A 27,426-nucleotide genomic window follows, 5' to 3' on the forward strand; every position below is an offset into this window, starting at 1 on the left:
AAAGCAGCAAGCGAAATGGGCCCAGCTAAACATCCCTGCACTGAAAAAGAGGTGTTTCTGAGTGCACAATTTATTCTTCTGGGGTGGCAACAAGCTCATTCAATTTAAAGCACATCTGGGGGCCTCTCAACATCATGTCAATGAGCTACTACTGACATAGCTCACACATTCGTCATTAAGAACACTGCAAAACCTTCTGTCCTCCTGCTGATCAGTAGTGTTCACACGAGCCCTTAGAAGCCTTTTGGAAGGCCCACACGATAAATATTTGATGTACAGGCTCTTCCTTAATGACAGTCAGGTGCTGCTGATGGCATGTGAAGAGAAATGAATCAGCACCTTGTTACTGCCTCCCGTTCCACACAGACATGCTCACACCTCCACAGCCCCGAGCAGCCTGCTGAATGCTGCTTATTTATTTTACAAACAAGTCCAACCCACATTAACTGTCACTGGAATACAAACTGTAGTGACAAAAATATTAGCATGAACAACTTAATCCAAGCCCTGTGAGTGCTTGCAAGTGAGCAGGTTTCTTGCTGTAAACTCAGTCCCTGTGGTTTCAGCTCTGGACAATTTGACTGTGTTTCAGACAGCAGTGATAGCAGGAGGAAGGGACATTATTCTTCCCCCTCCATGTTTCCAATTATTTGAAAACTGTCCTTGTCAGCTGTCAAGCAGGGAATTCAGAGGAGTACATTTAGGTCAGAAGCTGAATACATGATAAGGTCCAAGAGGAGAGACACACTGAGAACCAAGGCCAGCTCTCTACTCCTGTTTTCCAGGCCTGAGGTCCAAATCCAGTGCTCCCTCTTGGCCCATAAAGGTCCTCAGGCTGAGTGAGGTACCAGATTAATACAATCTGCACATAACTTTGTCTAGATACAGCTGAAGATGCCAAGGCTTGTATCAATGCATTACTAATTAATTTCTCTGAAAACTCAGACATACAAATATCTTCTCCAGGCTAAACAGTCCCAGTTTGTTCAACCTGTCCTCATAGTGGAGATGCTCCAGCCCTCTGATCATCTCGGTGACCCTCCTCTGGACACACTCCAGCAGCTCTATGTATCCAAACCAATTATTTTTTTCCAGCCTCCTTCCCAGCAGGCACTTTTGCCTTCTCTGTGTATAATGCTGTCACCCTTATTCAAAACTGAAGCACACTCCTGTTTAAGTTTTGGGCACTGACACCTTCCACTAGATTGGATTGCTCAAGGCCTCATCCAACCTAGCCTCGAAAACCTCCATGGTGGAGGCATCCACAACAATCCCAGGCAACCTATTCCAGTGTCTTATCACCCTCACTGTGAAGAACTTCTTACTAATATCCAGTCTAAATCTAACTTCCTCGAGCCATTCCTTCTCATCCTATCCCTACAGGCCCTTGCACAAAGCTCTTTCTCAACTTTCTTGCAGGTCACCTTCAGGTACTGGAAGGCTGCTATAAGGTCTCCTCGGAGCCACCTTTTCTCCAGGCTGAACTACCCCAGCTCTCTTCAGTCTGTCATCAGAGAGGAGGTGCTCCAATTCTTTTATCTTGAAACATTAAACTAAAGCAATCACATTCAGCTCAACCTCTTTTTTTTTTTTTTTTTTTCCTAAAGTTCTGGCCATACCTAGACAATATTTGATTCCTACTTCATCCCCTTTTTATTACCAGCCAGACTTTTCATTCTTTCATTCATACAGCTAAATGCATTCTTATTCCTTCTTCCAGTTTCCTTTGCAGCATTCAACTCAGCTTGACTTCTGGCAAATTCTATTTCACCCAAACACTTCCTGACCTTAAGATGATTTCTTTATAGATTATTCCACTTTTGTTCATTCCTTGCAAATTCTGTTTATTCTTAATCTACTTTGTGGGAGTGGCTGGTCAGGAAGTTAGGTCTGGAGTTCACCCCTAAAAGCCACCAGTGCTCCAAAGGGGAGTTCTAGAAAGGTTACTGCATTTTTCAGTAGCAAATGTCACCACATCCAAATGCTTGAGCTCTTCAGTCACTATCTTGTTTCCCTAAACTTACTTTGCACTTAAGGTTAAGTAAACCTTAAAGACTACTTTTTGTTAACTTTGGATCATAAGACTAGCGATGACCAACTCTCTCTGACGTCTTTAGTCCCTCCAAAACCAGTTTTAAAATAACACTGTGTCTTCACAAGTCAATAATTGTTTGAGAAGCTGTTTGGTACCAGGGGAAGATTTGGCTGTATGGTAACGTCGCTCACCATCTCATTGACAGCACCCCACAACAGTTCCACGTCCATTTTCTCCTCCAGTATTATCTGAATCCAGTCAGATCTTATCAACCTCCTAATTCCCTTCCTGCAATGTAATTTCTACTTATAAATCATTCTGATGTAGATTCAACAATATCCCTTTTTCTCTTTCTACAGTCTGCTTACTGATTTAGAGAGCTGAAAAGCTGTACTGCTTCAGTATTTTGTATTTGTGTTTTATCTCTGTATTGTACAGACATTGATGGAGCGCATTTAAGACATCTCAGCAAAACTGACACAATGAAACTTTTCTGCCCTAAGCACTAGGTCATTACTAGAATCACAGAATGATTGTGCTTGGAAGAGACTTCAAAGATCACTGAGTGTCACCATTAACTCAGCACTGCTAAGTCACCATTAAACCATGTCCCTCGGCACCACATCTCCATGTCTTTTAAATGGGGACCACAGAGCATGAGGAAAGGGCCTCACCGGGGTGCAGTCTCATGCTGGCTGCTGTGCTGCACAAGCTGCACTGCAGCAGAGATGGATGTTGCATCTCACACTACCACCCTCCCAGGATGCCAGCCCATCTGAAGCCCTGTCACAGCAGGTGGACAGCAGACAAGGGCTCATGAAAACTGCCTCCCTTCATCCATATCTAAAACCTGACCCTACTTACAAAATACAGCATGAAAAAACAAGCTATGTTTACAAACAATGACCAACTACCATTTCAAGCTTTTACCACCAAGACTCCCCTGCATGCAGTGCTGTATTTCAAACACAGCTAGTTGAGATGTCCACAAACAATGAACACAAAATTATGCCAATAATAAAAAATATGCATCCCTGCTCCTCAAAATCAGCACAGAAAGAATTGTGAGACTGATCAATCATTTATGTATCACAGCATCACAGAACGGTAGGAGATAGAGGGGACCTCAAGGAGATCATCTGGTCCAATATCCCCGCTAAAGCAGAGTCACCCAGAGAGTGCTGCCCAAGATCACAACATCCAGTCAGGTTTGCAATCTCTCCAGAGAGGAAGACTCCACAACCTCTCTGGGTAATGTGTTCCAGAGCTCCACCACCAACAATGGAAAGGAGTTTTTCTTGTGAATAGCTGGAACTTGCTGTGTAGCAGTTTGTGCCCATCGCTCCCTGTACAGTTGCTGAGCACCACCAAAAAAAGTCTGGCCCCAACCCCTTTAGATATGCTGATAAGGGGTGATAAGATCCCCCCTCAGTCTCCTCCAGGCTAAACAACCCCAGGTCTCTCAACCTTTTCTTCTATGCAACACACTTTATACAAACAAAACACACAAAAAACCCAAATCAAACAAATAAATAAAACCCAAAACCAACACACTCCCACTCCAGAAAAACAGAAACCAAACCAAACCAATTTGACTCAGAGAAATATGTGCTTTATATTCTTCAGGACAAAGAGGAGATAACAAATTCTTAGTCTGGCTTTCGTGGCATAATCAGCACCATTCTCTTTCCATCAAAATCTGCAATTCCTACTACTATAGTGACACTAAATTATTATAAGGCAAAGGCAAGAACGGAATACAAAATGGATTATTTCAGTGCAGATTCTCTTTTAAATGAGCCTAGCCTGTGAAACACATTGTGGCAGGATATAATTTTGGTTAAGTCCTTCAAAGATGTTAAAAAAGGATCAACGTCTACCTTAGCTAAAATAAAAGCAAAACGAGTCATCATAATTAGGATGGGTCAGGATATGCTTTCCATAACCCAAATGTAACTCTGCCTTGCTTCTTTCTCTACTAGAACCCAGAGGAGAAAGTCTTCTTCCTTATACAGCTTCTCCTGCATCAACAGAAATCAGGCTGACAGAGCTGGAGCTGTTCAGCCTGGAGAAGAAAAGGCTCCAGGAAGACTTAATAGCAGCATTTCGGTACCTGAAGGGGATCTACAAAAAGGATGGAGAGAGACTGTTTACAAAGGCCTGCAGTGACAGGATGAGGGCCAATGGTTTGAAACAAGAGAAGAGCAGATTTAGATTGGATGTTAGGAACAAGTTCTTTGCCATGAGGGTAGTAGAACACTGGAGCAGGTTGCCCAAAGAGGTTGTTGGAGCCCCATCCGTGGAGATACTCAAGGTGAGGCTCAACAGGGCTCTGGGCAACCTCATCTAGTTGAGGATGCCCGATGTCCCTGCCTAGACTACCTTTGAAGACACTTCCCTCCCAGACCATCCTATGAGTCTGTATGTACAAAGAGACAAAATAAGTGTTTGATTTACTTTTGTCTCCTTCTCCCCTCAAAATAATACTGGTTAATGAAAAGCACCAGTAAAAATCAGTACAACAGAAGCTGGAGCTACACTTGGAGAAACTGATTAGCACTGATCGCAGATATGAGTAGCTCATCACACATTTAAAAAACTCCAGCTTCCTTTCTTCACCTTCTCTGCAAAGATAAAAAAGGATGATGGCCGGGGGAGGTCACTCTAAACCAGAACCTGAGACTCTCCAAGAAGTCTTCTTACAGAACTCTCACAAGAAAAGTTCTTTACAAGAGAAATGGATCAATGGCCATAACTATGGACAGGACACAGAATCATAGAATCATCAAGGCAGGAAAAGACTTGTTAAGATCAAGTCCATCTATCAACCCAACACTACCATGATCACTAAACCATGTCCCTAAGTGCTTTGTCTATGCATTTTTGACACCTCCAGGGACAGGGACTCAACCACTTCCCTGGGCAGCCTGGTCCAATGCTGGACCACTCTTACAGTGAAGAATTTTTTCCTAATATTTAATCTATAGATTCCTCAGAAATAGATGTTTATGAGACCCATCCCATCTATAAAGCACTTGAAACTGTCATTCCTCAGCAATGAAACCTTCATGTTTGGTGTCAACCTGTGGCCCAATCAAATCACAGTAAGCAAGAGTCAGTTTCTGTTCATAGGTGTTTAGAAGGTACATGGAATTCAAAAACTGAGAGGTTAACCCCAACTGCTAAGAAACTACCCTGGCAGAACAAAGTCAAGGTTAATGTTGATAGGAAAGGACAAAGAATGCCAAAATTTTGGAGTAAGAGCTTGTGGCAGAGTACTGCAAACTGCCTTCCTCACCCTCTGTCTCCAGAGGCTGGAATGGGGCATGAAACTTTTTTCCCTACCCCCACCTCCAGAGGTTTGAAGGGGAAAGAAGTAGGCCAGAAGCTGTTTTTCCCACCCCTGTGGGCTTGAATGGGGAAGAGCAAATCATGCCCAGCATGATAACTGGACACACTAACTAGGAAGATCTTGAAGAAGGGTGACGAGAAAGAGCGCAGTTCCCACTTTTGGACCACCGCATCCCAACGTCCTACTGGAAGGACCTGCCTCTGCCGCAAACTGCTGCTGTTCGTAGGAACACACTGAGCAGTTCAGCTTTTCCCTGTGCTGCTAAGGCAGTGCCACTTCATGAGAAGCATACAGAAGCAGTGTCTGAGGCACGGACTGTGCCACATGGATCCATCACTGGATTACAGTTTGCAGTTCCAGACACTGCCGCAAAGGAGCCAAGGCACTATCTCCAAATTCTACTCCACCAACCTAAGTAGATCAGACTTTCCCTAGGGCTCTGGGCTGCCTCTTATAAATAAGTGGGACAAAGCTATTTTGTGGCTTAACATCTTCCATTATTCCGATTTTCCTATACTACTAACATTTCCCATAAGCATCTTTATGAAGATTTCCTGACCAAATTAGGACCCAAAATTAACTAGTTTCTGTATAGTTTGGGAGGCAGGGCCTTTCAGAAAGCAAAACCACCTACATTTTTGTAAGTCCTGCCTCGTTAACCTCCTCAATTAAATCAAAGCTTCAGAGAGGTCTTATAAACTCAGACATACTGTACTCCAAGTCTCAATTTTCTAGTTCTTTTGTTTAGGGAACCAGGTGGATTAAAAAGGTCAGAATTCCCATTGGCCATGATAATGCATTTATGAGTACAGTAGTTAGCAAAGGTAGTATCTGTGAAGATAGTATTACTTCAAGAAGTTCTTTACAGAGAGAGTGATTTGCCACTGGAATGGGCTGCCCAGGGAGGTGGTGGAGTCACCATTCCTGAAGGTGTTCATGAAAAGACTGGATGGAGCAATTAGTGCCATGGTCTAGTTGACTGGATAGGGCTGGGTGATAGGTTGGACTGGATGATTTTGGAGGTCTCTTTCAACCCGTTTGATTTTGTGTTTCTGGAACTCTTCAAATGCCTCCTTTTTTGTTAGTGGTGCCATGGAAGCCACCTACTTTCTGCAGGATACTCTTCACATGATCTCCACCAGAAAAGATGGGAGAGGAGTCTGTCTGCCATTAGCATTGTGCAACATCATTTTTCATACTGGCCTGAAGGAGAACCATCTAAGCAGGAAGGAGATTAACTCAAGCAGCATCAATGCTTTGAACTGCACTTGTCAATCCCATCCAACAAGCTACGAGGTGACAAAGCCCACCACTAAATGATCATCTGCAATTGCACCTTCACTGCAAATTCCACCACAGAGATCACAAACTTTAATTTCTATATGGTTATGCAGCCATTTCCCTTGATGTCTGAAAAGCCACTCTTTTACACAGACAGCAAGCCCCTCACATACAGCAAGAATGGAACACTTCTGAAATGGCTTCTGCTTTTATAAGTCCACATCATTGCTTTCATATTTTAACTTGTAAAAGTTTGATTGGCATATGATACACAGATGCTTGAATGCCTGATGTAGGTATGTTGTCATCTTAAAGCAGTTGTAAGAAGTCAGGGCGAGAGTGATGTTTAAACAAGTACCTAAAATATAGTTGGATGAAATATCTTTAGCTCTCAAAAGTAGCTACAAATCCAGAGGTGCTGCCCAAGCTATGACAGGAAGAAGGAGTCAAAAACCTCATTTTTCACCCAGACCATGTCAGTATTCTAGAAGAAATAATGCCATAAAAAAGATCTGCCAGTACCACCATTGCTACACCTTGGGGCATGAATGGCATCATGGCTAGAAGTCCCTCAGCACCAAACCCAGCATATAGTCAAATTATAGCATCAAGGAATTTACAGAAGATATTAGAAGTGAGCTCATTTAGTGAAGGGAAAATACTCAAGACCCACCTTCTACTACACAAAGCCTTTTGTATGTACTGTGTCCACCACACACAGTGAGGGTGAAGCAACAAACATCTTACCTTGCATCGTTGTTTTCGTGGGTTCTGCAAACAGAGGAATGAGCAGGAGGTAGATGAGGTAGACAAAGGAGAGCCCATTGTAACGGAAAGCACAGGCTGTCAGGAGAGAAAACAAAAAGAACACACTGTTAGATCAGCCTGGCACAATCACATAAGCATATGCAACCACTTCAGCTCAAGAAGACCTCTAAGATTACCAAGTCCAGCCAGTATCTACCTCTACCAGACCCACTGTTACACCCATACCCTTGAGCATCATCTCTAGATAGCTTTTTAACACATCCAGGGATGGCAATTCAACCACTTCAACAGTACAAAGCATTGCCCATTTGTTATTTATCTGTCCAACTTTGCAACACTTGGTTATGCCATTTCTTCATGTGTGGGAGTTACCCACACCCCACACACTTAAGAAAATCACTCAGACTAGACTCAGACAGCTGGAAGTTAAAGAATGAAGCTATATTTATAGCTTAACACAATGCACAAGCATATACAGTTATATACAAATTAAAAGTCATACAGAAACACATCACCACATCACCCTCTGAGAAACAATCAAAGTCCCCAGGAGAGCTCCTGACCCAAACCCGCTTCCTGCTTTCTTTTTCTCTCCCTTCAGAAATAACCAGACCAACCCACGTATATCTCATGTGATAAATGTGGAGATCTGAGGTGAGATGTCAAAAAAAAGAGATGACAAGGATATTAGAGGAAAAAGGGGTTAGGTGGATTAGAGTCAGAGTCAGCCACAGAGACCAGACCACCAGAAAGAAGGCCCAGCCAGAAGTGAGAGCTAAGAAGTGTGTGAGAAGTGAGTGTCTTACCTATATTTTGACTAGGTGTGTTTCTCAGCAGAAAACTGAGGGATATAGATTACTGTTGGGTTTTTTTTCTTCTCACAGCTAAGGATTTCTTTTCCCTCAGTAAATATCAGCCTCAAACCAGCACATGCTACCAGTACTCTCAAGCTGATGCTTAAATAACTAATAAAAAATTGAAGTATTTTCACAGTGATATTTCTTTTACAGTTTAGCAAAAGGTGCATCCAGGCTACAAAGACTTTGTCCAGAATGCTGGATAATGTTGATTGTTACTTAAACATTTTATTTTCTTCCCCACAAAAATATATAGGGATACATAAATCAGTATTGATGGGCACTCTGGAAGAAGCTACAAGTCCACTATACTCCAAAGATTACTAGCAAATGATGAAGATTCCAAACTCCAGCTATCTTTAAAACAGCAACACCTCTAAATCATTACATAGGTCTTAGAGTTTTACTGTCACCCATTTGTTCTTACAAAGTCCTTCCAGTGACAAGATTGTGATATACAAATGAAAAACAGCTGCACAGCAATTTGCAACTGGAGCTATTCCGCTGATTTAGTTCAATATTTCCTGTTCTATTTTGAAAGTTTGGTGTATTTTCCTGAAGGTATCAAAGCCAGCAGGCCATGATAACAAGCAGTAATATTACTACAGCCAAGGTTCATCTTTTCAAGGAACATCATTCATGCTTAGGGCTGAAAGATAAGTTTATAGACTTCTAGGCAAAAAGAATCAAAGCAACAAGAAATGCTAACCTATTTTGTAATTCCACCAAACAGCAGATGTTGAAATACTACAAGGCCTATCACATTCAACCATTCCCATGAGATAACTACAGAGGAGTAAGGAGATGAATTAACCTCTATGTATATTTATACATGGAATGTAACTGATATCAATTGAGTCTTCTCAGTTATCACATAGAATCACAGATTAAACCAGGTTGGAAAACACCTTCGAGATCATTGAGTCCAACCTGTCACTTAATATCTTATAATTAACTAAATCATGACACAAATTGCCTCATCCAGTCTCCTTTTAAACACCTCTAGGGATGATCACTTGGCCACCTCTGCAGGCTGCCCATTCCAATGCCAATCACTCTTGCTGTGAAGAACTTCCTAACATCCAGCCTAAACCTGCCCTGTTGCACCTTGAGCCTGTGTCCTCTTGTTCTGTCACGGGATGCCTGGGACAGGTTGCCAAACCATCTTGGGTTTGGAGAACAGATACAGCCTCAGTCCCTCCTGGCCATGTGAGCACATTGCTGGTTCATGTTCGGTTCCTATATACCAGTACCCCCAGGTCCCTTTCTGCCTGGTTGCTCTCCAGCCACTCTGGCCCCAGCCTGTAGTGCTGCTTGAGGTTGTTGTGGCCGATGCACAGAACTCTGCACTTGGCCTTGTTAAATCTCATTCCACTGGCCTCTGGCCACCCATCCAGCCTGGCAAGGTCCCTCTGCAGGGCGCTCCTACCCTCCAACAGATCCACACCTGCTCCTAACTTGGTGTCATCTGCAAACTTACTGATGCTGGACTCAATCCCCTGGTCCAGACCACCAATAAAGATATCAAACAGGACCGGGCCCAGCACTGATCTCTGGGGGACACCACTAGTAAACAGCATAAACCTGAATTGGTCCTGATCCTCATCACTTCTGTCCATTATGACACTAAATAGTTACGCAGCAAAACCAAAAAAAGAACCCAAAATGGATTATTTCAGTGCAGATTCTCTCTGAAATTAACTTAGCCTGTGAAATGCACTGAGGCCATACATTTCTCAGAATTAAATGACAAGCCCCCAAATTAGCTGCAATATTTTTAGTATTCTCTACTGTAACTATTTCACTATTTCCATATCATGTTTATCTCCATTCAACTCATACACATTGCCTAAGAGATGAGTGCCTTATCAAGCTCATGTGTCAGAGCAAGGAGCCATGACTGAACCTATCTTTACTTCTAGCAAGATAAAAGCTCAGGAAAGAGCAGCTGCACCATATTTACATATTCACCCTGCAACATTATTAATCAAAACTGTGTGTTCCTAAGTTATGATACTCAAAACTACCTCAAAAAAGTTACTGGGTATATAATCAGTTTTGGTTTGTCAGGGATACAACAAAAGATGACACAAACCTCCAAACAAAAGCATCCTCTCTCTATTCACAAAGGTCCCCTCCCGCAACTGCAGCTGTACACAGATGCCTATCACAGGAGCAAGTCCTGTTTCATGTCAGTGGAATTCACCAACAGAAAAGGCACTTACACAAATTATCTTCTTGGCAAAGCAGGTGGCAGAGAAGTTTCTGGATATCTGGGTTACATTGGTCAGTTTGCACTACCAAATTTATCTACTTTTAGCATTTCAGGCTTGTTACCTCTTCCAAAATTGTCTAATCGATTAGTGAAATTCATTTCAGAGGAATTATTCTTGGACTATATTTACCTCAAAATTTACTGTTGTCTATTTCTAGACATGAGCAGATCTTGTTCTCAAAAAGCTCTTTTTTTTCCTCCACAACTACATAAACTGAACAATTAACAGAGATCACTTCTCTGTACAAATCTTCCTTTACATATTTTGTTTCAATGTCCTGCAGAAATATTAAAGCATATTTAATTTTACCACATATCTTGAAAAACTTCCTAAGCTGAAGGTGTTAATTTTATTAGTAACCAGGAAACCTTTTGGTTTCTTAGTTTCATAAATTTGCCTTAAAAGAACTCTAAACAAAATGTTTCAAGAGGTAAATGCATGCCAAGTCCACAGACACTTTCTTCTCTTCAGTCTTTGTATTTAATTCACATTTCTCACTGTGTTTTCTAACAGCCTCTAGGAACAAAACTCCAGAAATGTGATTTTTCATCTGTGGTTTTCTGTTACTCTCCGAAATCCAATGACAGCAATAATACACAGTTGTGAGAAGACGTAAGAAACAGAGCTATTGATACACATCACATTAATATATTAGAAACAAACATTCACAGAATCATAGAATCAGTCAGGGTTGGAAGGGACCACAAGGATCATCTAGTTCCAACCCCCCTGCCATGGGCAGGGACACTCTACCCTAGAGCAGGCTGGCCAGAGCCCCATCCAGCCTGGCCTTAAACACCTCCAGAGACGGGGCCTCAACCACCTCCCTGGGCAACCCATTCCAGCCTCTCACCACTCCCATGGCGAGAACTTCCTCCTCATGTCCAGTCTGAATCTACCCATTTCCAGCTTCGCTCTATTCCCCCTAGTCTTGTCATTTAATGAAGTACTTTAGGGTACCTTTCCCCTTGGGTGTCATGAAAAGAACACTTTATAAGATTGACTTCTCCAACAAAAACTGATTATTTGAAGTATTTCTGCTTTAATGCATAAAATGCCTTTTTTTTGTGCTCAAAGATGCTACCTTAAAAGACAGGGTTAGAATGTCACCTAAACCAACGTTTTATATATATATATATATAGGGCTGGGTGATAGGTTGGACCGGATGATCTTGGAGGTCTCTTCCAATCTGGTTGATTCTATGATCTACATTTGTGAAAGTTTTTAAATATATATATTAAATGTACATATATATATACGAAAGGTTGACCATGAGCCAGCAATGTGCTGTTGTGACCAAGAAAGCCAATACAAGTCTGCAATGTATTAGAAAGGCTGTGGTTAATGGGCCAAGAGAGACTGCCCTCCCCTCTGGTGCAGCTGCATCTGGAATATTGTGCCCAGTTCTGGGTCCTTCGGTTTAAGAAGGGCATCAGGAAACTGCTTGAAAGAGTCCAGTGCAGAGTCACAAAAATGATAAAGAGAGTGGAACATCTTCCTTTCAAGAAGAGACTGGGGGAGCTGGGGCTCTTTAGCTTGGAGGAGACTGAGAGGTGACCTCGTTCATGGTTTTAAATATGTAAAGGATGAGTGCCAGGAAGATGGAGCCAGGCTCTGCTGGGTGATATCAAACGACAGGACAAGGGGCAATGGGCAGAAGTTGAGACATAGAAGTCCTGTGGAAACACGAGGGAAAATTTTTTCACATGTGAGGGTGACAGAACACTGGAACAGGCTGCCTGGGGAAGTTGTGGATTCTCCTTCTCTGTAGGTACTCAAAACCTGCCTGGATGCATTCCTGTGTGATCTGGTATAGGTGCTCCTGCTCTGGCAGGGGGGTTGGACTGGGTGAGCTCTTGAGATCCCTTCCAGACCCTAACATTCTGTCATTCTGCGAAAAGTAGCATGCAAATGTACAGAATTTTCACAGAGGCCTGATAAGTAATTTATTTGTATCCAAAAAAATGTAGAAGTAGATTATTTCATCTTTCTGGCATCTGGTTGTTAAAAAAAATATGAAAAATTACAGTCACACTTAACTGAAGTCTCTCTTTCACCATAGCTGGAAATGTATTCAGAACTCACTAATTTACTACATGTAATATATATTGTAAAAAGATACATACAGATAAAGAATAAAATCCTAAAGTCTGGTCTTGTGACATATCCTGGAAATACTAGAGAGTAGAACTCAGCTCTGAATACCCAATGAAGAACATATTTTTACAAGATTTGCTGAGAAGCAAATGTAACAATTACCTCCTCCAGGTAATGCTCAGGTAAGAGGACCAATTTCACCAAAATGCAAAAATCTTTCCCATTATGCTACACTTATATTTATTATGAATTACTTTAATTACAAGGAAGGATTCAGGGAAGTGTTTGTCCACTGCATTTAGCACTGGTAAGGCCACACTTTGAGTACTGTGTTTCGTTTTGGGCCCCTCACTACAAGGACACTGAGGTGCTGAAGCACATCCAGAGGAGGACAACAAAGCTAGTGAAAGGTCTGGAGACAGCTCCAATGCCAAGCCCAGGGCAAGAAGCACTGCCCAGCTACTGCTGGCCACAATATTGCTGATCTAAGACAAGATGCTGTTGACCTTCTTTACCACCTGAGCACACTGCTGGCTCATGTTCAGCCAGCTGTTGTCCAACATCCCCAGATCCTTCTCTGCTGGGAAGTTTTCCAGCCACTCTTCCCCAAGCCTGAACCATCGTCTGGGGTTGTTGTGACCCAGGTGCAGGACCCAGCATTTGGCCTCATTGCACCTCATCCCATTAGCATCAGCCCATCGACCCAGCCTGTCCAGCTCCCTGTATAAAACAATGACAGAGCAGTTCCTGTCATCTCCTCTATAATGATATGAACCAACAATTGTTCAGGCCTGAGGTGGAACAAACCCTACATCATCTCTTTCCAGCTTTCAGTCACGAGTACAAATCTTACAAACCCTCTGGACATCCTACATTTAACCTCACATGGACACAGCTGATCAAAAGCAGTAAAAATAAGGAAACAGATTAAAAGTTAAGTTTGCATTGATAAAAATATCAAGAGTTTCTAAAGAACAAAGGGAAGTCATATTAATCCTATGACCTGCTAGTTTTTAGCTCTTCCAGCACTTCTGCACTTTTCAAATTTGTTTCAGGCACACAAATTTTGTTCCAGAATTTTTCCCCCAAGATTCTTCAAAATAACAAGGAAACAACTGCCTCTTGTTACAAAATTAAATATGCTGTGATCAACCTACTTTCAAGACTAAAAGTCTAGAAGCAGCCAAAACCGTTCCTCTTCAAGAACTATGCCTTCTAGTAATGACAAGTACCTGAAGGGCATAGTGCCCACTGCACTTTAGCTATCTTACTGAAATTCAGAGGAAGGGGTTAACTCCTAGCACTGTTTTGCTCTCACTCACTTCTGAGTAATTCCACTTAAAATAATGATTTTGATAGATGAGATTAGAATTATGCATTTCACTTAAATGTCTTACAGTGTATGTAATCTTATCATCCTTTCAGAGCAAATTAATGCTTATAGCCTACAGCGTGCAGGAAAGAACCACACAGAACTCTGTCAGCACTGGAAATGTTACCAGCTGCATCAACTCATCCCATACTCCTTGTACATTCAACAGCCCTGCTGATAATGCTGTGCTAACCAATACCATTCTCCACCCTGCTCTCAGCCAACATTTCAACATGGTGCTGCTTCATGTGTGCTACACCCTGACAGGAAACCTCTTTTCATTGTCCTGCTGGGAAAAATCACAAATGCTTTGATAAACAGATAAATGTCCTGCATTTGTGTGATGTTAGCACTTCTACAATTGCTTCTCAAGAGAGGTGACTGCTGGACAGTGAACACTTTCCACAGGCTTATAGGTTGGAGGCTTATTTTGCTTTGAATTGTTTTCTGCAGTTTCATTGAGGTTTCTCCCCACCAGAAATCATCTGAAAATTACTCTAGTTTTGTGACAAACACTGTCTGAGTGCAAAGAGCAGAGAGCACATTGTCTGACTTGTTTGTTTAGCTCTTAGGGACAGGAATTATGCTCCTCAGCTATCTTTGACATAAGGAAAACTAAGACCTCAGAAAGAAACTTAATGGTCTTAAAGGTCTCATTCGACCAAAAGGATTCTAGGTGTAAGCACACCACAGTCACCACCTTCCTCAAGATACAGCATTTTAAAGGAGCATCTACTCTCCAAGCAAATCCCAAGTCGGTATGCTTTGCTGACATGCCTAAGGATTTCCACTATAAAAACAATGTTGAACAATCACATCAGCAACTTCTTCCCATTAGAAAGATCTGATGAACATTTTAACTAATTTTAAGCTCAGCAGCAGGCTAAAAATTAATTAAAATTGTCTCTTACACTGCTTTAAGGTTTTGGTATTTCTGCATTCTGTTGGCAACCTCTAAGTCAATCAAAAAACTTGAGACAGGGTTGGGGTTTTTCAGCTAGACTGGTTTGGTTTATGATTTTTGGACACCTCTTGACATATATACCTTTCAGTTGCAGTCCCTCCTCTTCAGTGATCAAAGCTCATTCCAGGCACGCTCATCCCCACCCACCTCGCACAATCAATACAGGCCAAAGCAAGCTCTACTCAGAAAGCAGTGGTCCTAACCTCTCCTTCCTCCAAAACCAAAACAAAATGCAGTTGTTGAAGTCTCCTTTTTTTGATACGTAACAAAAAATTACGGCAAATCTGGGACCTACATTGTCCTCACGCTTTATGATCAGGGTAGCATTCCAGCCACCAAAACAGTGAGCACTCAGCTGCAGGAGCTCATTTTCACTGAAGTCATAATTGACTGAATTATCTGTACAGATAAATTTGTACATTGGCCTGGGAAGAGAAAGAAGATTTCACATTCCTCCACCGAGGCAGCTGTCTGTGGAAAGGAGGCTGTCAGCATTCCCATTCCTGCTCCAGCAACGGCTTTTCTGTCTCCAAGCTTCTCTCTCTAGGAAAGTAACTGGGAGCACAAAAAAAGTCACCCTGCACCTCATTCATTTTCATGGGATGAGAAATGCATGTTCTTTGCCCCCTGGACATCCAGAGAGAGCATTCTGGTTGTGCTGTTACAGTTGCATAACCCTGGTAAGACTCAAACTAAAAATAACAGCAAACGTGGAACACAGATGACGACCAAACGTCACACAGTGCTATGGCTAAACACAACATGAACCAGGGGCAGATGTGGAGAGTTGTGTGACAGAGAGCTTCATGAGCACAAAGGGACCAAGATCTTCACTTACAGCTACTGAGAAGCTATCAGACATCATAGCAGCTACTGAAACTCTTCCAGCAAGTAGAAGCAAAAATTTCAGCATATGTTACCAATCTCTCACAGCCATGCACACTCACTTGCTTTTAAAATGCATAAATTATCATAAATCAACTGACTGAGGATGCAGAAACAACCAAGTCATTTTTTTTTCTGCCAGCTGTTGCTTACACTGACACTAGGCATAAAAAAAAAGAATCAGATGAAGGATAAGACAAAAAAAACCCTAACCCAGACAAATGCTTCTGAGGAACATAAACATGACAAAACATCAGAGAAGTGTTAATATTAAGAAATATGAGTGTCATTAGCCAAGTCACAAATACGAATGCAGTGTTTAAAACTCTGCTATTATTTATTGCAATGAGGGAAAGGATAGATAAACTTCCTGTCTTGGTCCATCACTACATTAAAAAAAATGAATAATAAAATTTAAGAAAAAAAAGGGCTCAGAGGGTTGGAACTGCAAGCCATAAATCTGGGTGATGAAGGAGCACTTCAGACAGCTCTACAAAGCCACAGAGTGTTTACCAAAGGAAACAGAAACTCAAAAATAGTTATCTCCAGGATATCTGTCAATTGCGTAAAGCAGAGGTTAGTTCCTCGCTCTTGTCACGTCTCTATTTCAAACTGATGTTTCTTCTACAAAGAAAATTAAACTTAAGAAAATAAAGACTTTTTGTTTGAAGAGAATTTGTGCTTTTCTCCCCCTCTTTAAAATACAAAGCCATGGATTGGTAGGGAACCCCGGAGATCATCCAGTCCAACATTACTAAATAATCTTCTCTTATTATGAAGAAGTTTTACTCAGGATTGCTACAAATTGATTTGCAAACTTTTTATCTTGACTATAAACCAGGGAAGGATCCTGGAGAACCCAGAAAATCACAGAACACAGATTTTGGCAGATTTTGTAGCTGTTTGATCACTTATTGCTTATTCTCGAGAACCCAACAGGCTCTCACAGAACCACAGAATGTTAGCAGTTAGAAGGGACCTTGAAAGATCATCTAGTCCAAGACCCTGGCCACAGCAAGATCACCTAGAGAGCAGGCCACACAGGAATGCATCCAGGTGAGTTTTGAATGTCTCTGGAGAAAGAAACCCCACAACCTCTCTAAGAAGGCTGTTCCAGTGCTCCATCAGCCTCACAGTGAAAAAAAATTGTTCCTCATGTTCACATGAAAAATGCTATGCTCCTGCTTGTACCTATTGTCCCTTTTTCTATCACTGGATATCACTGAGAAGAGCGTGGCTCTTCCTGGCACTCAGTCTTTACATAGTTATAAACGTTAATGAGGTTGCCCTTCAGTCTCCTCCAAGCTAAAGAGCCTCAGCTCCATTGCCCTTTTGTCATAAGGAAGATGTTCCACTTCGTCTTTTCGGTTCTGCACTGATCTCTTTCAAGGAGTTTCCTGAAGTCCTTCTTGACCTGAGGGGTCCAGAACTGGACATAATTTTCCAGATGTGGCCTCACCAGGACAGAGCACAGGAAGAAAGGAGAATCACTTTTGACCTAGTAACCACAGCCCTTCTAATCTACCCCAGGATGCCATTGGCCACAAGGGCACATTGATGGCTCATGGTCATCTGTCTGTTTGTCAGGGGCTCCAGTTCCATTATTCCCTAAGCCACTCTTCCCAGCCCATACTGGTACACGGGTCTGTTCTTCCCCAGATGCCAGAGTCTACACTTGTCCTTGTATTGCATTCGATTTCTCCCCACCTGACTCAGCACAGCCTCCAGGTTCATTTCACTTCTCAATTAAATGTCACCTGCACACAACTACAGCCCCGGAATCCATCTGGGAAAGACGTGTTACTGTGGGTCTCAAATCTAATGCTTACCTAGCATTGAGTGGCAAATATCTAGAGTAAGTCCTACCATTGAAACATGGCCTTGTCCAGAAAGACAAAACACAATTTTGCATCTCTTTCTATGCACATCACTCAAGAATCTTGCCCTGGCCTCAGAGTGTTGCAGTTTGTGCTACTCAATTCAGGTTATTCAATCTTTGGCACTTGCAGGTGGCATTCTTCTACGTGTTATCTGGAGAAAAGGAGGCTGAGGGGAGACCTTCTTGCTCTCTAAAACTACCTCAAAGGAAGCTGCAGCCAGGTGGGTATTGGTCTCTGCTTCCTAGTAACAAATAACAGGATGAGAGGAAATGGCCTCAAGTTGCAACTTAGGAGGCTTAGATTTTGTATCAGAAGAAACTTCTTCATTAAAAAGGTTCTCCAATGCTGGAATAGGCTCCCCAGGGAGGTGGTTGAAACCTCATTTCTGGAGGTGTTTAGAGGACATAGAGATGTGGTACTGAGGGACTTAGTTTAGCAGCAAACTTGTCAGAATTAGATAGTGATTGGACTTGATAATCTTAAAGTGCCTTTTCCAACCAAAACAACTCTAAAATTCTACATTGAGTTTCTATTCCATGGGATCTGTAGCAACCTTTCCTCTCTCTGGAACAGGATTCATAGAAACTCCCCCAGACCTTTGATAAGCTCCCAGCCATTTTTTAAGAGCAAGACTGGAAATTCAGGATGATTTAATACCTCTTTTCATGTTTATATAACAAACCATTGTGTCCTTATCCAAGAACATTTGAATGGGGAAGTTAAGAAGTTTAACTTGAAGAAAACTTCCCACGCAGTTAGCAATTCTAATCTGTTTATATCTAAGCTCAATATAAAGTCTGACTACATGTTCCTTTGGAGTCAAGCCACTGTCCTGAAGATACCCAAAGACACTATGCAGCATCTCATCAGCATAAAAAGTGAAGTGGTCACATCCCACCAAGGAAATTATGGGTGTGGGTTTACTACTACAAAAGTTCTACCGCTCTCATTATAGTCAACCACAAAGTAAAGGACTGTTGCAAAGGGAAAGGGAGGTAATTAAAACTTGTCACCATTAGGGATGTTGTGAACACATGAAGACTGCTACAGGTAAAGTTAAGGGTCTTAATGTGGACACATTCTTAAAATGCAATAGTCTACTCTCCTCAGTGAAAAACACCACCATAAAAAAGGCAAAACCACAAATTAACAAAAACTCAAAAAAAAACACCGCGACAACAACAAACCCTCCCTCAATAAAAAAAAGGGGAACAAAAATAACCCCAAAACCGAAAAAACAAAGCCATAAACCAAACAAACCAGGAAACCCAGCATCTCTTTCATTGGGCAAGATCTCCAATCTGGAGAAAGGAGTCCACTAAGAGTCCCAGAAGAGCCGTTTCTTGAGAAAGAGCCAAAGTATATATCCTGGAGAATTAAAACTAAGTGAAGGGCTTATTAAATTTGATTTAAATATATGCTAGAAATTAAAGATTAAGATACAAACAGCAAGCTGTCCTTCAAGTAAAAAGAAACAGCAACAAAAGTGATTTTCATCACAATTTCTGAAGGGAAGAAAATGATCCCTTAATTGACAAGGAGTTTATATACAACGGAGATAACAGCAGTAAAGACTTACACAGTCTTACAGAACAGTGCTTATTTAAGAGCACTTCCATCTCTATAAAAAACTTTATCTGGTCAAGAAAGCATTTTCATCATAAACAGACGAAAATGTCTACCAGTTGAGAACACAAACAATGGATTTCTAAGCAGTCTTTATGAGCAAACTGACCAGAATTGGACTTGGATGAACTTCGTTGCTCCAGAAAAGAAATGGTCCGGAGTAATACTGGCTTTTGTTTGAACAGAGAGGATTCTCTTCATCAACAGCTAGAGCAATGTACAACAGCCAGTTAGAAGTGACATCAGGGTTCAGTACTGGGGCTTGTCCTCTTCAATATCACAGAATACCTTTATCAGTGATCTGGATGAGGGGATGGAGTGCACCCTCAGTGAGTCTGCAGATGACACCAAGCTGGGTACCTATGGTGCCATATGGTTATATAATGTGGTTGTAAACAGGTTGCATAAGCCCACGCGCCTAGCGTGTGGCCCACCTATGCTCTTCCCATATCTGGGGATACCAGACATAGGGATCCTTCCTCATTTGGTGTATTTTGGTTGTCTGACAGAAACCTGGACGATTGGACAATATTGTGGCCAAAAGACCATCAGTCTCGGCCCACATCTGATAAATAGGGCGATCCAGGTAAACAAGGGGCTCTTGCCACCTCCTCCGCTCACCCCTCCCAGCCTGCCTGCTGCCTGGGGCCACTACCTTTGTTCTCTTTACGCGACCCTTTGTTCCACGGCACTCTGCACCTATCCAGTGGATGATCGAACGAGGCGTTCCCGGCCGGCCGCCGCTCCAGCTCGCCGCATCCGCCCGATCGTGCCCGTGCAATCTTCTCAGACAGCGCGCCCCAAATTCCAGTTGAGCTATTAGCTCCACGAGAATCAACTACGTGGCTTCAATATATATATATATACACATATATATGTATTGGGGACCACAGATACTGAGACTTCCAATTAGAGAGTAGTCGAACTTTCTTGATTCAAGCTGCTAAGGTATTTTACTAACTTTACCAGTGTCACAGACTCTCTGACCAGGACATTTCTAAAACCTCTACCAAGCTGCTTAATTCGGCTGTAAATAGACATTCTATAAAGCAGTTTCACCAACGGCATACAAAGAATTTGCGTGGGTTAGCTGCACCTAAGTTTGGGGAAATCCTCTTTGCCTATATTAATAAATCATTTAAAAACCTTCAAATCGGCCTCATATCTCACCCCAGACGCAGACTCAACCCGCTCTGAAACATCTATTCCCATTTAAAGCAGTGCCTAGCTGATAGCACTCTCCCCTCCTTGCGAGGAGGACGCAGCTCTTATCTCACGGTTCGGGCCGGGGAGGCCACTCCTAACGGGCGGCGAATTGTGAGCTGCGTCATGAGGCCTGCGGGAGTGAAGCGCGGCGGAGGATTCTAGAAGGTTCTGGGTCTGCTACGCTTAGCCTAGTTCATGAACGTATTTATTCTATCTGAACACCTTCTGTACCTATGTACCTGTAAATATAATCTCCATTTAAAGTTCCCATCAGCGTGTAGCGTTTTTATTTCGCTTCCCAAAAGGAGAATATATTGTTTCTGTTCTCTGACATTGATGAGTGGCTTGTGGCTCTAAACCAGCACACAGAAACAGCATATGGAGAGGAAACATTCAAGATAAAAAAAAATAGACTGATAGGAGTGTGAATGGGGGGGTCCGACGGGAGGGTGCAAAAGGAGGGGGTCCGACGGGAGGGTGCAAAAGGAGGGGGACCGACGGGAGGGTGTAAATGGGGGGGGGTGGGGGGTGGAAGGTCCAAATTATGCCCAGAACAGGTATCCATCACATGCCCTAAATACCTGCCCAAATACCCATTTCCCCCCCCCCCCTTTCCCATTTCTTCTTCCCGGGTGGCAGAAGCAGGAAAGCAGGCAAAGGCTCTGGCGCCTCTCAAGTCTCCCACAGGCCCCATGCTTGGCCTTGTTTCGCAGCTTGCTTTGTCTGTGCTAAACACAGGTCAGGAGCCCAGGCCTCTGCATCTGCCTTTTCTGGAGCAGTGACTCAGGATGGGTTCCAGGGGGGCTTTTACCTGTTGCTGTTGGTCAGAGACGCTCGCCAGACCGCTCCAAACCCCGGCAGACTGCTCGCCTGCTGCTGCCGCTGTTGCTCTGCTGCCACCCGTTTGCCTCAGGGGCCTCTTTCGTCCCCTGCGTGCACCGCGCGGGAGCGGGGCCCTGCACACGGCCGGCAGCTTGGTCCTGCCCGAGTGCAGGTAACGACCCAGCAGCCACCCAGCAGCGAGCTCCGGCACCGGGACCCGCCGGGCGCTGCTCCGGCCCGGGGGCAGGCTGCTCGCTGTGCACAGCACTCCATCGGACTGCTGCAGCCCGCAGACCTGGACCCGGCTTTGCCCAGGCGGCTGCTGACCACCCGATGGCTGCCTGAGGGCCGCGGAGCAGCCCAGCCCCATCGCATCAGTGCCACCTGAACTCCAGCACCTGGCTTGCACTGCAGGGATTGTGCTGCCTGTGCTTCTGGAGCGCAAGCATGGAGACTTGTGACCGGCGAGCAGCCCAGCTCTCTTCGCTCAGGTTTGTAACGCTTTGCGCTTACCCTTCCCGCGGCAGTTTGTGCTGCCAGGCTCTCTGCTTACAAACCTCTCTCGAGTCTTTTCCTCAGTCATTTCTTTTGACTCTGCAGATACAGTCTGAAAAACAGTTTCACCAGCTGCATCATAGAACCTGTGTTAATTGTAAATAAGTTTGGGGAAGTTTTCTTTGTATAATGAATAAACTATTTAATAACTTTTTACACCGGCCTCATTACAATCCACTCCTAACCCAGATTCAAACCCTTCCTTAACGGGGGGGGGACCGACGGGAGAGTGTAAAAGCAGGGGGACCGAGGGGAAAGTACGATGGCAAGCTTGACATTCAGTCACAAAGACTTCTTCCCATTACAATCCTGTTTATCAGAGACTGAGGGTTCATTAGGACTGCCTAGCCACAGTCCACTGGAAGATGCTTACATTTCCATTTAGTCTCCAACCTGAGATAAAGAGGAGGAGAGCAGCTGTGGCTGACAACCACTAGCTTGGTGTTGTAGGTCCGAATGGTGGAGAACGAACGCCCAGCCTCCAGCTATGCTGGCACGCTTTGCCCTAAACAACAGAAGACAAATTTGCACCCCATCTAGACTTTGGCAGTGGTGGAGTCACCACCCTACCATGATGCCTGCTGAGCTTCACCAGCATTCCAAACAGCCCTCTGCAGCTCTGGCCCCAGCCAAAAGCTGTCTGCAAAGGCGTCAGCTCCTAGACCCCGCTGCCTCCACGCTGAGCAAATCCTAAGTAGCCCAGTACATGGGGCTCTTGGCACCAACATTTCTCCTCCTCAGCAGCTGCCACAAGATTATTTAACAGCTAACATGGTTCTGCTGGCATGGAAACAGCAGCTCTGTTTTCTGAAGCGAAACTACTTGATGCAAAAACAAAACAGTGGAGTATGTTAGCCTACGCTCTCACATCGGAGGACATGTGTTGTCTTTGGCAGCAAGGCTAAAGGACGGGTTTTGCCAAGTATCCCAGGCCATCACTGCAGCCCTACCAACATAGCTGCCTGTGGCACTCAGCACTGGCACAACCAAAGCAGTAGCACCCCGTGAAAAGCAGGGAGAATCATAGAATGGTCTGAGTTGGAAGGGACCTCCAAAGGTCATCTTGTCCAATCCCCCTCTGCAGTCAGCAGGGACATCGTCAACTAGATCAGGTTGCCCAGAGCTCGGTCAAGCCTCACCTTGAGTATCTCCAAGGATGGGGCCCCAACCACCTCTCTGGGCAACCTGTTCCAGTGTTCCACTACCCTCATGCAAAGAACTTGTTCCTAATATCTGGTCTAAATCTACTCTAGTTTGAAGCCATTGGCCCTTGTCCTATCACCACAGGCCTTTATAAACAGTCTTTCTCCATCCTTTTTGTATGCCCCTTTCAGGTACTGGAAGGTCATTGGGTCTCCCCAGAGCCTTCTCTTCTCTAGGCTGAACAACCCCAGCTCCAAGATGAGGTGAGCAAGAACTGGAGAAACTCACTAGTGGAGAAAACTGTGCAACTTCATCCCTCTAAGTTCTCTATGGCTTTTAAAAGATATCTTGTTCCTTCACCATCATGGAACACTGCTGCTGAGAAGGTGGAGAAGAGAAACTGCAGTGGCACGTGAGCTGTGAATTCACTGGCCATGTAATATAATGTTTTACATTCTAAGGAAAAGCACCAATGTCAACTTTAGTCATAGTAAAATCAGAAAGACATTTTACAGTTAGTTTCCTGTCTTATTTGTTGCTTCCTCCTCACCTTCACACACGTTTCTCAGGAGGAACTCTAACTGTGAAAAGGGAGAGGATAAAATGTGGGATATCTAAGCACTTCTCCAAAGGATTGTAGATAAAAAAGGATACATTGAGAGTTAACCTTCTAAAAAGATGGAAGGAAAAGCTACATAGAAATCTTCACAGTTAAAATGAAGTCCAACCGAAGGAGTACTGTGCTGTGGCAGGGACTACTCAAGCGCATTAAAGAGCAGACAACGGCAGCAAACAAGACTGTTTTGAAGGGGGAGGGAGAAGGGAAATACCCCTACCAAGTTTATGCAAATAAGAAACCAAAAGACAGAAAAATACTTGACTTCACCACATCTATGTGACAGACTTGTAGCAAAGTGACCCCAGGTTCTCAAACCTCAGCCTGTGTTCTTAGGGAACAACCTTTCCATAAAAAGATATTCTTGCCTCTCCTCCAAAACGGTGGCCGATGTACATGCAAGCAAGAGTTTACTCTGAAATCAACTGTATTTTTATCACCACACAAAGCAACCAGGAATCTTGAAGTGACAAAATCACTCTCCTAGTCATAGGAGTAATAACTGGGAAAATGGTGCAAATACAACTAGGAGAGTGATCAGTTTTCTCCTTATTATTTGTGTCATTTTCTGCTTGCACCCCCAGAACAGAAGGACAAAAGTATTGCCACCCTCCAAGAAGGCAGATGTAACACTCCTTAATTACCTCCAAATGTATTCATCAGCAGCCTTGCACAGTATCTCAAGGTCCTATAGCCACTTTCCTTCAAACAGGAAAAAAAAAAGGGGGAGAATAAGCTGCCCAGGGAAGTGGTGGAGTCCCCATCCCTGAAGCGACATAAAAGCCATATAGATGCTGTGTTAAGGGTAGTGGTTTAGTGATGACAGTGCTGGGTGACCATCTTACAGGTCTCTTCCAACCTAAACAACTCTGTGATTAGAAAACTATCCTTTAGAAATATTTTTGCACTATGGACTGGAATGAACAATAGTGGATCTAAAATATGATGCATCAAAATGTCTGGGGATCCCCTTTTGTTCGTGGGTGTAACAGATTGTAGTTCAGCTCCATTTATTGGCACGGAAAGACACCAGTGTGCATGGCACAGTCTCTCACAGCCAGCAGAAATCAACTGGTAAATCTCTTTCTTTTTAGCCAAAAAGTACATGAATAAAAATGAAATTTTAGAAGGAGATGAATACTGAATGACTTCACCTAAAAATGGGAAGCAGAGCCTAATATGTCCCAAAGAACAACAAAATACTGTGTGTGAGTGTAAGACAATTTGATCTTGATAAGACTATTTCTAATCTCTGAAGTGCTGTGTGAGCTGCACCCTGTGTTGTACAGCCTAACAGGCTGCCTTTGTGGATGATAATACAGAACACAGACAGTGAAGGGGCTTGTGTGCTCCCTCCTATGAAGTTAGAGGGTCAGCTGCAGATTTCGGAGAGCACACAACCTATTTGTGATTAGGCACGAGACAGACTCCCAGTTCAATTTCTGCATTTTGTTAATTTAGCTCATCTCTCCTGCCAGAGATGCAATCATTTTCCTCAAGATAAATTTCAACCCAGTAAGCCAAAGCCATTTATCAGCTTTTAGCTCAGAAATACTCAAAGAGCTGAAGAAAAAGGCCAGTATTAAAATGCTGATTGAAACAAGTATGAATGCTTTGATTATTAGATGGAGTGCTGGAGTGGGGAGAGGGGAGCACATCCTGTTTTGTGGTTAGGAAAAGCTGGCAATCTGAGTCTGCCCCCCACCCTTTTTTGTGCAGTCTCTGCATAATAAATCTGACATTTCAGAATAAAGCTTCCATTTTCCTCCAACAACCCAGTGCAGAGGAGTAAAGAAAAGTGGGTCCTCTACTCCTTTTTTTTTTCTTTTGCAGTGGTCCACAGGATTTCCAAAAATAATAACCTGCCCAGCTGTTGAATCCAACTTTAGTTTATTTGCAGGCAGCAGAATCAGTAGATTTCAAATTAGCTTCAGATGCTGTGAGTGAGGAAACATCACTTCCCTCCAACTTCAACATCTAGAAGCTTTTTTTTTGCATTTTTATGCTTATTTTTCAAAAATTATAGGCCAGGAATTAACAGTTGAGCTCTAAATCAATGCTTCTTTCAAGACCAAAGCTCTTGGACTCAAAGAAATCCTTAATCCCTGTAAAACTTGGGTGCTAATGGCACCCAAACATTCCATTTCAGCCACCTGCACTTCTTGTTTCACTGAAAGAAACCCCACAACCAAAAGCATAGAAGCTACTGAAAGTGGTAGATCATCTCAGACACAATAATGAAAATATATCTGCAGTTCCAAGTCAATTTTCTCTTAGTTCAGTATCAAAAGAGTTATTCTTGACCTCTTCCAATCTACCATTTCTTAACTGATGAACGAATTTAGCTTCCTAACAGGGCAATGAGATGTTTTAGCACTGTAGTCAGATGAGCTGGGAGGGGAAGATGAAAATACCCTCAAAACAATAATAATAAAATCTGTCACCAGGTAGGCAAAGAGTGCTCTGGACACATGGGAAAGGTTTGCCACAGAAGTACACTTCATGGTTCAAACATCTGCTCCTTCTTTTTTAGTCTAAGCACATCCGGAGCACGCAAAGATACAATTGCGGCATATTCTCAAGTATCTGGATGCCTCTATTAGAACAGTTTGTGTCTGGGAAATGAGGATTTAAAATAGACAGGGAGCCAAATCCTAAAGCCCTTAACTTGGGCAAGATTCCATTCACCAAAGTACAACAAAAAGTCCAATCCTTCTCCTTTTTTAAGTTGTATTTAGATTTAAAGAGATCCAACCACATTTCTAGAACTGTCCATCTGAAAGTTAAGACCATCTGCTAGTGAAAATGGAGAACTCTAGCCCAAGATTATTTCAACATGAAGCATCAAATCTGTTAAAAGTATAGCTTCAGATGAAGAAAAACAAAGTTTTCAATTAATCCTGCCACAATTTCATTGCTCTTGACCAGCTCTATTTCTTCCTATTATTAGTCCACTTAGGAACAACAGTAAAAGCACAAAGATCATTCTTTGGAATACAGACAGAGAGAAGATATTTTAAAGGATGCTTTAAAAACTACTCTTGACATGTTTTTGTCCAATCCATTTCTCTATAAACACTCTGAGTCACTCAGATGAAAACCCTGGTCACTAGAAAGCAACTTTTTTGGATACAGATGAAAAGCTCCCACTTCACTCCTCCATGTGCAAGGCTGACTCTGCTCTCAGGCATGGGGGCACAAAACAACTCAGCACAAACATCATTAAATATGCTCTGGCAGCAGTGGGAATTTTTACAGTATGCATCCTTACAGGAGAAGGAAGATTCAGGAAGCCCAGAGTTTATACTACTGATACCAAATATATCGAAAGTAGAGTGAGCAACTGGCCAAGGGAGGGTATTCTGCCCCTCTGCTCCACTCTGCTGAGACCCCCTCCACTAGTGCTAGGTCCAGCGCTGGAGTCCTCAGCACTGCAGAGAGACATGGACCTGTTGGAGCAGATCCAGAAGAGGGCCACAACAATGATGCAAGGGATGGAGCCCCTCTACTCTAAGCACAGCCTGAAGGAGGTGGATTTGCTCAGCCTGGAGAAGAGAAGGCTGCAGGGGGACATTGTGGCCTTCCAGAGCCTATTACAAAGACAGGGATAATTGTCATAGGACAAGGGGTGATGGTTTCAAACCAAAAGAGGAGAGATTTAGACAAGGTAGAAGGAAGAATTTTTTTCTG

The 27,426-nt window shown here is 43.1% G+C and overlaps 1 protein-coding gene across 1 annotated transcript in view; it reads right to left on the minus strand.

The window, feature by feature from the left end:
- Positions 1 to 27,426, minus strand: part of PIEZO2 (piezo type mechanosensitive ion channel component 2) — a 375,190-nt gene that overhangs the window by 296,018 nt on the left and 51,746 nt on the right. Inside the window, exon 2 of the mRNA XM_064150231.1 lies at positions 7,416 to 7,511. Within this exon, the coding sequence (XP_064006301.1) occupies positions 7,416 to 7,511 (96 nt within the window). The remainder of the gene's footprint in view (positions 1 to 7,415; positions 7,512 to 27,426) is intronic.

This window comes from Pogoniulus pusillus, chromosome 10 (assembly GCF_015220805.1).
Source record: "Pogoniulus pusillus isolate bPogPus1 chromosome 10, bPogPus1.pri, whole genome shotgun sequence".
NCBI lineage: Eukaryota > Metazoa > Chordata > Aves > Piciformes > Lybiidae > Pogoniulus > Pogoniulus pusillus.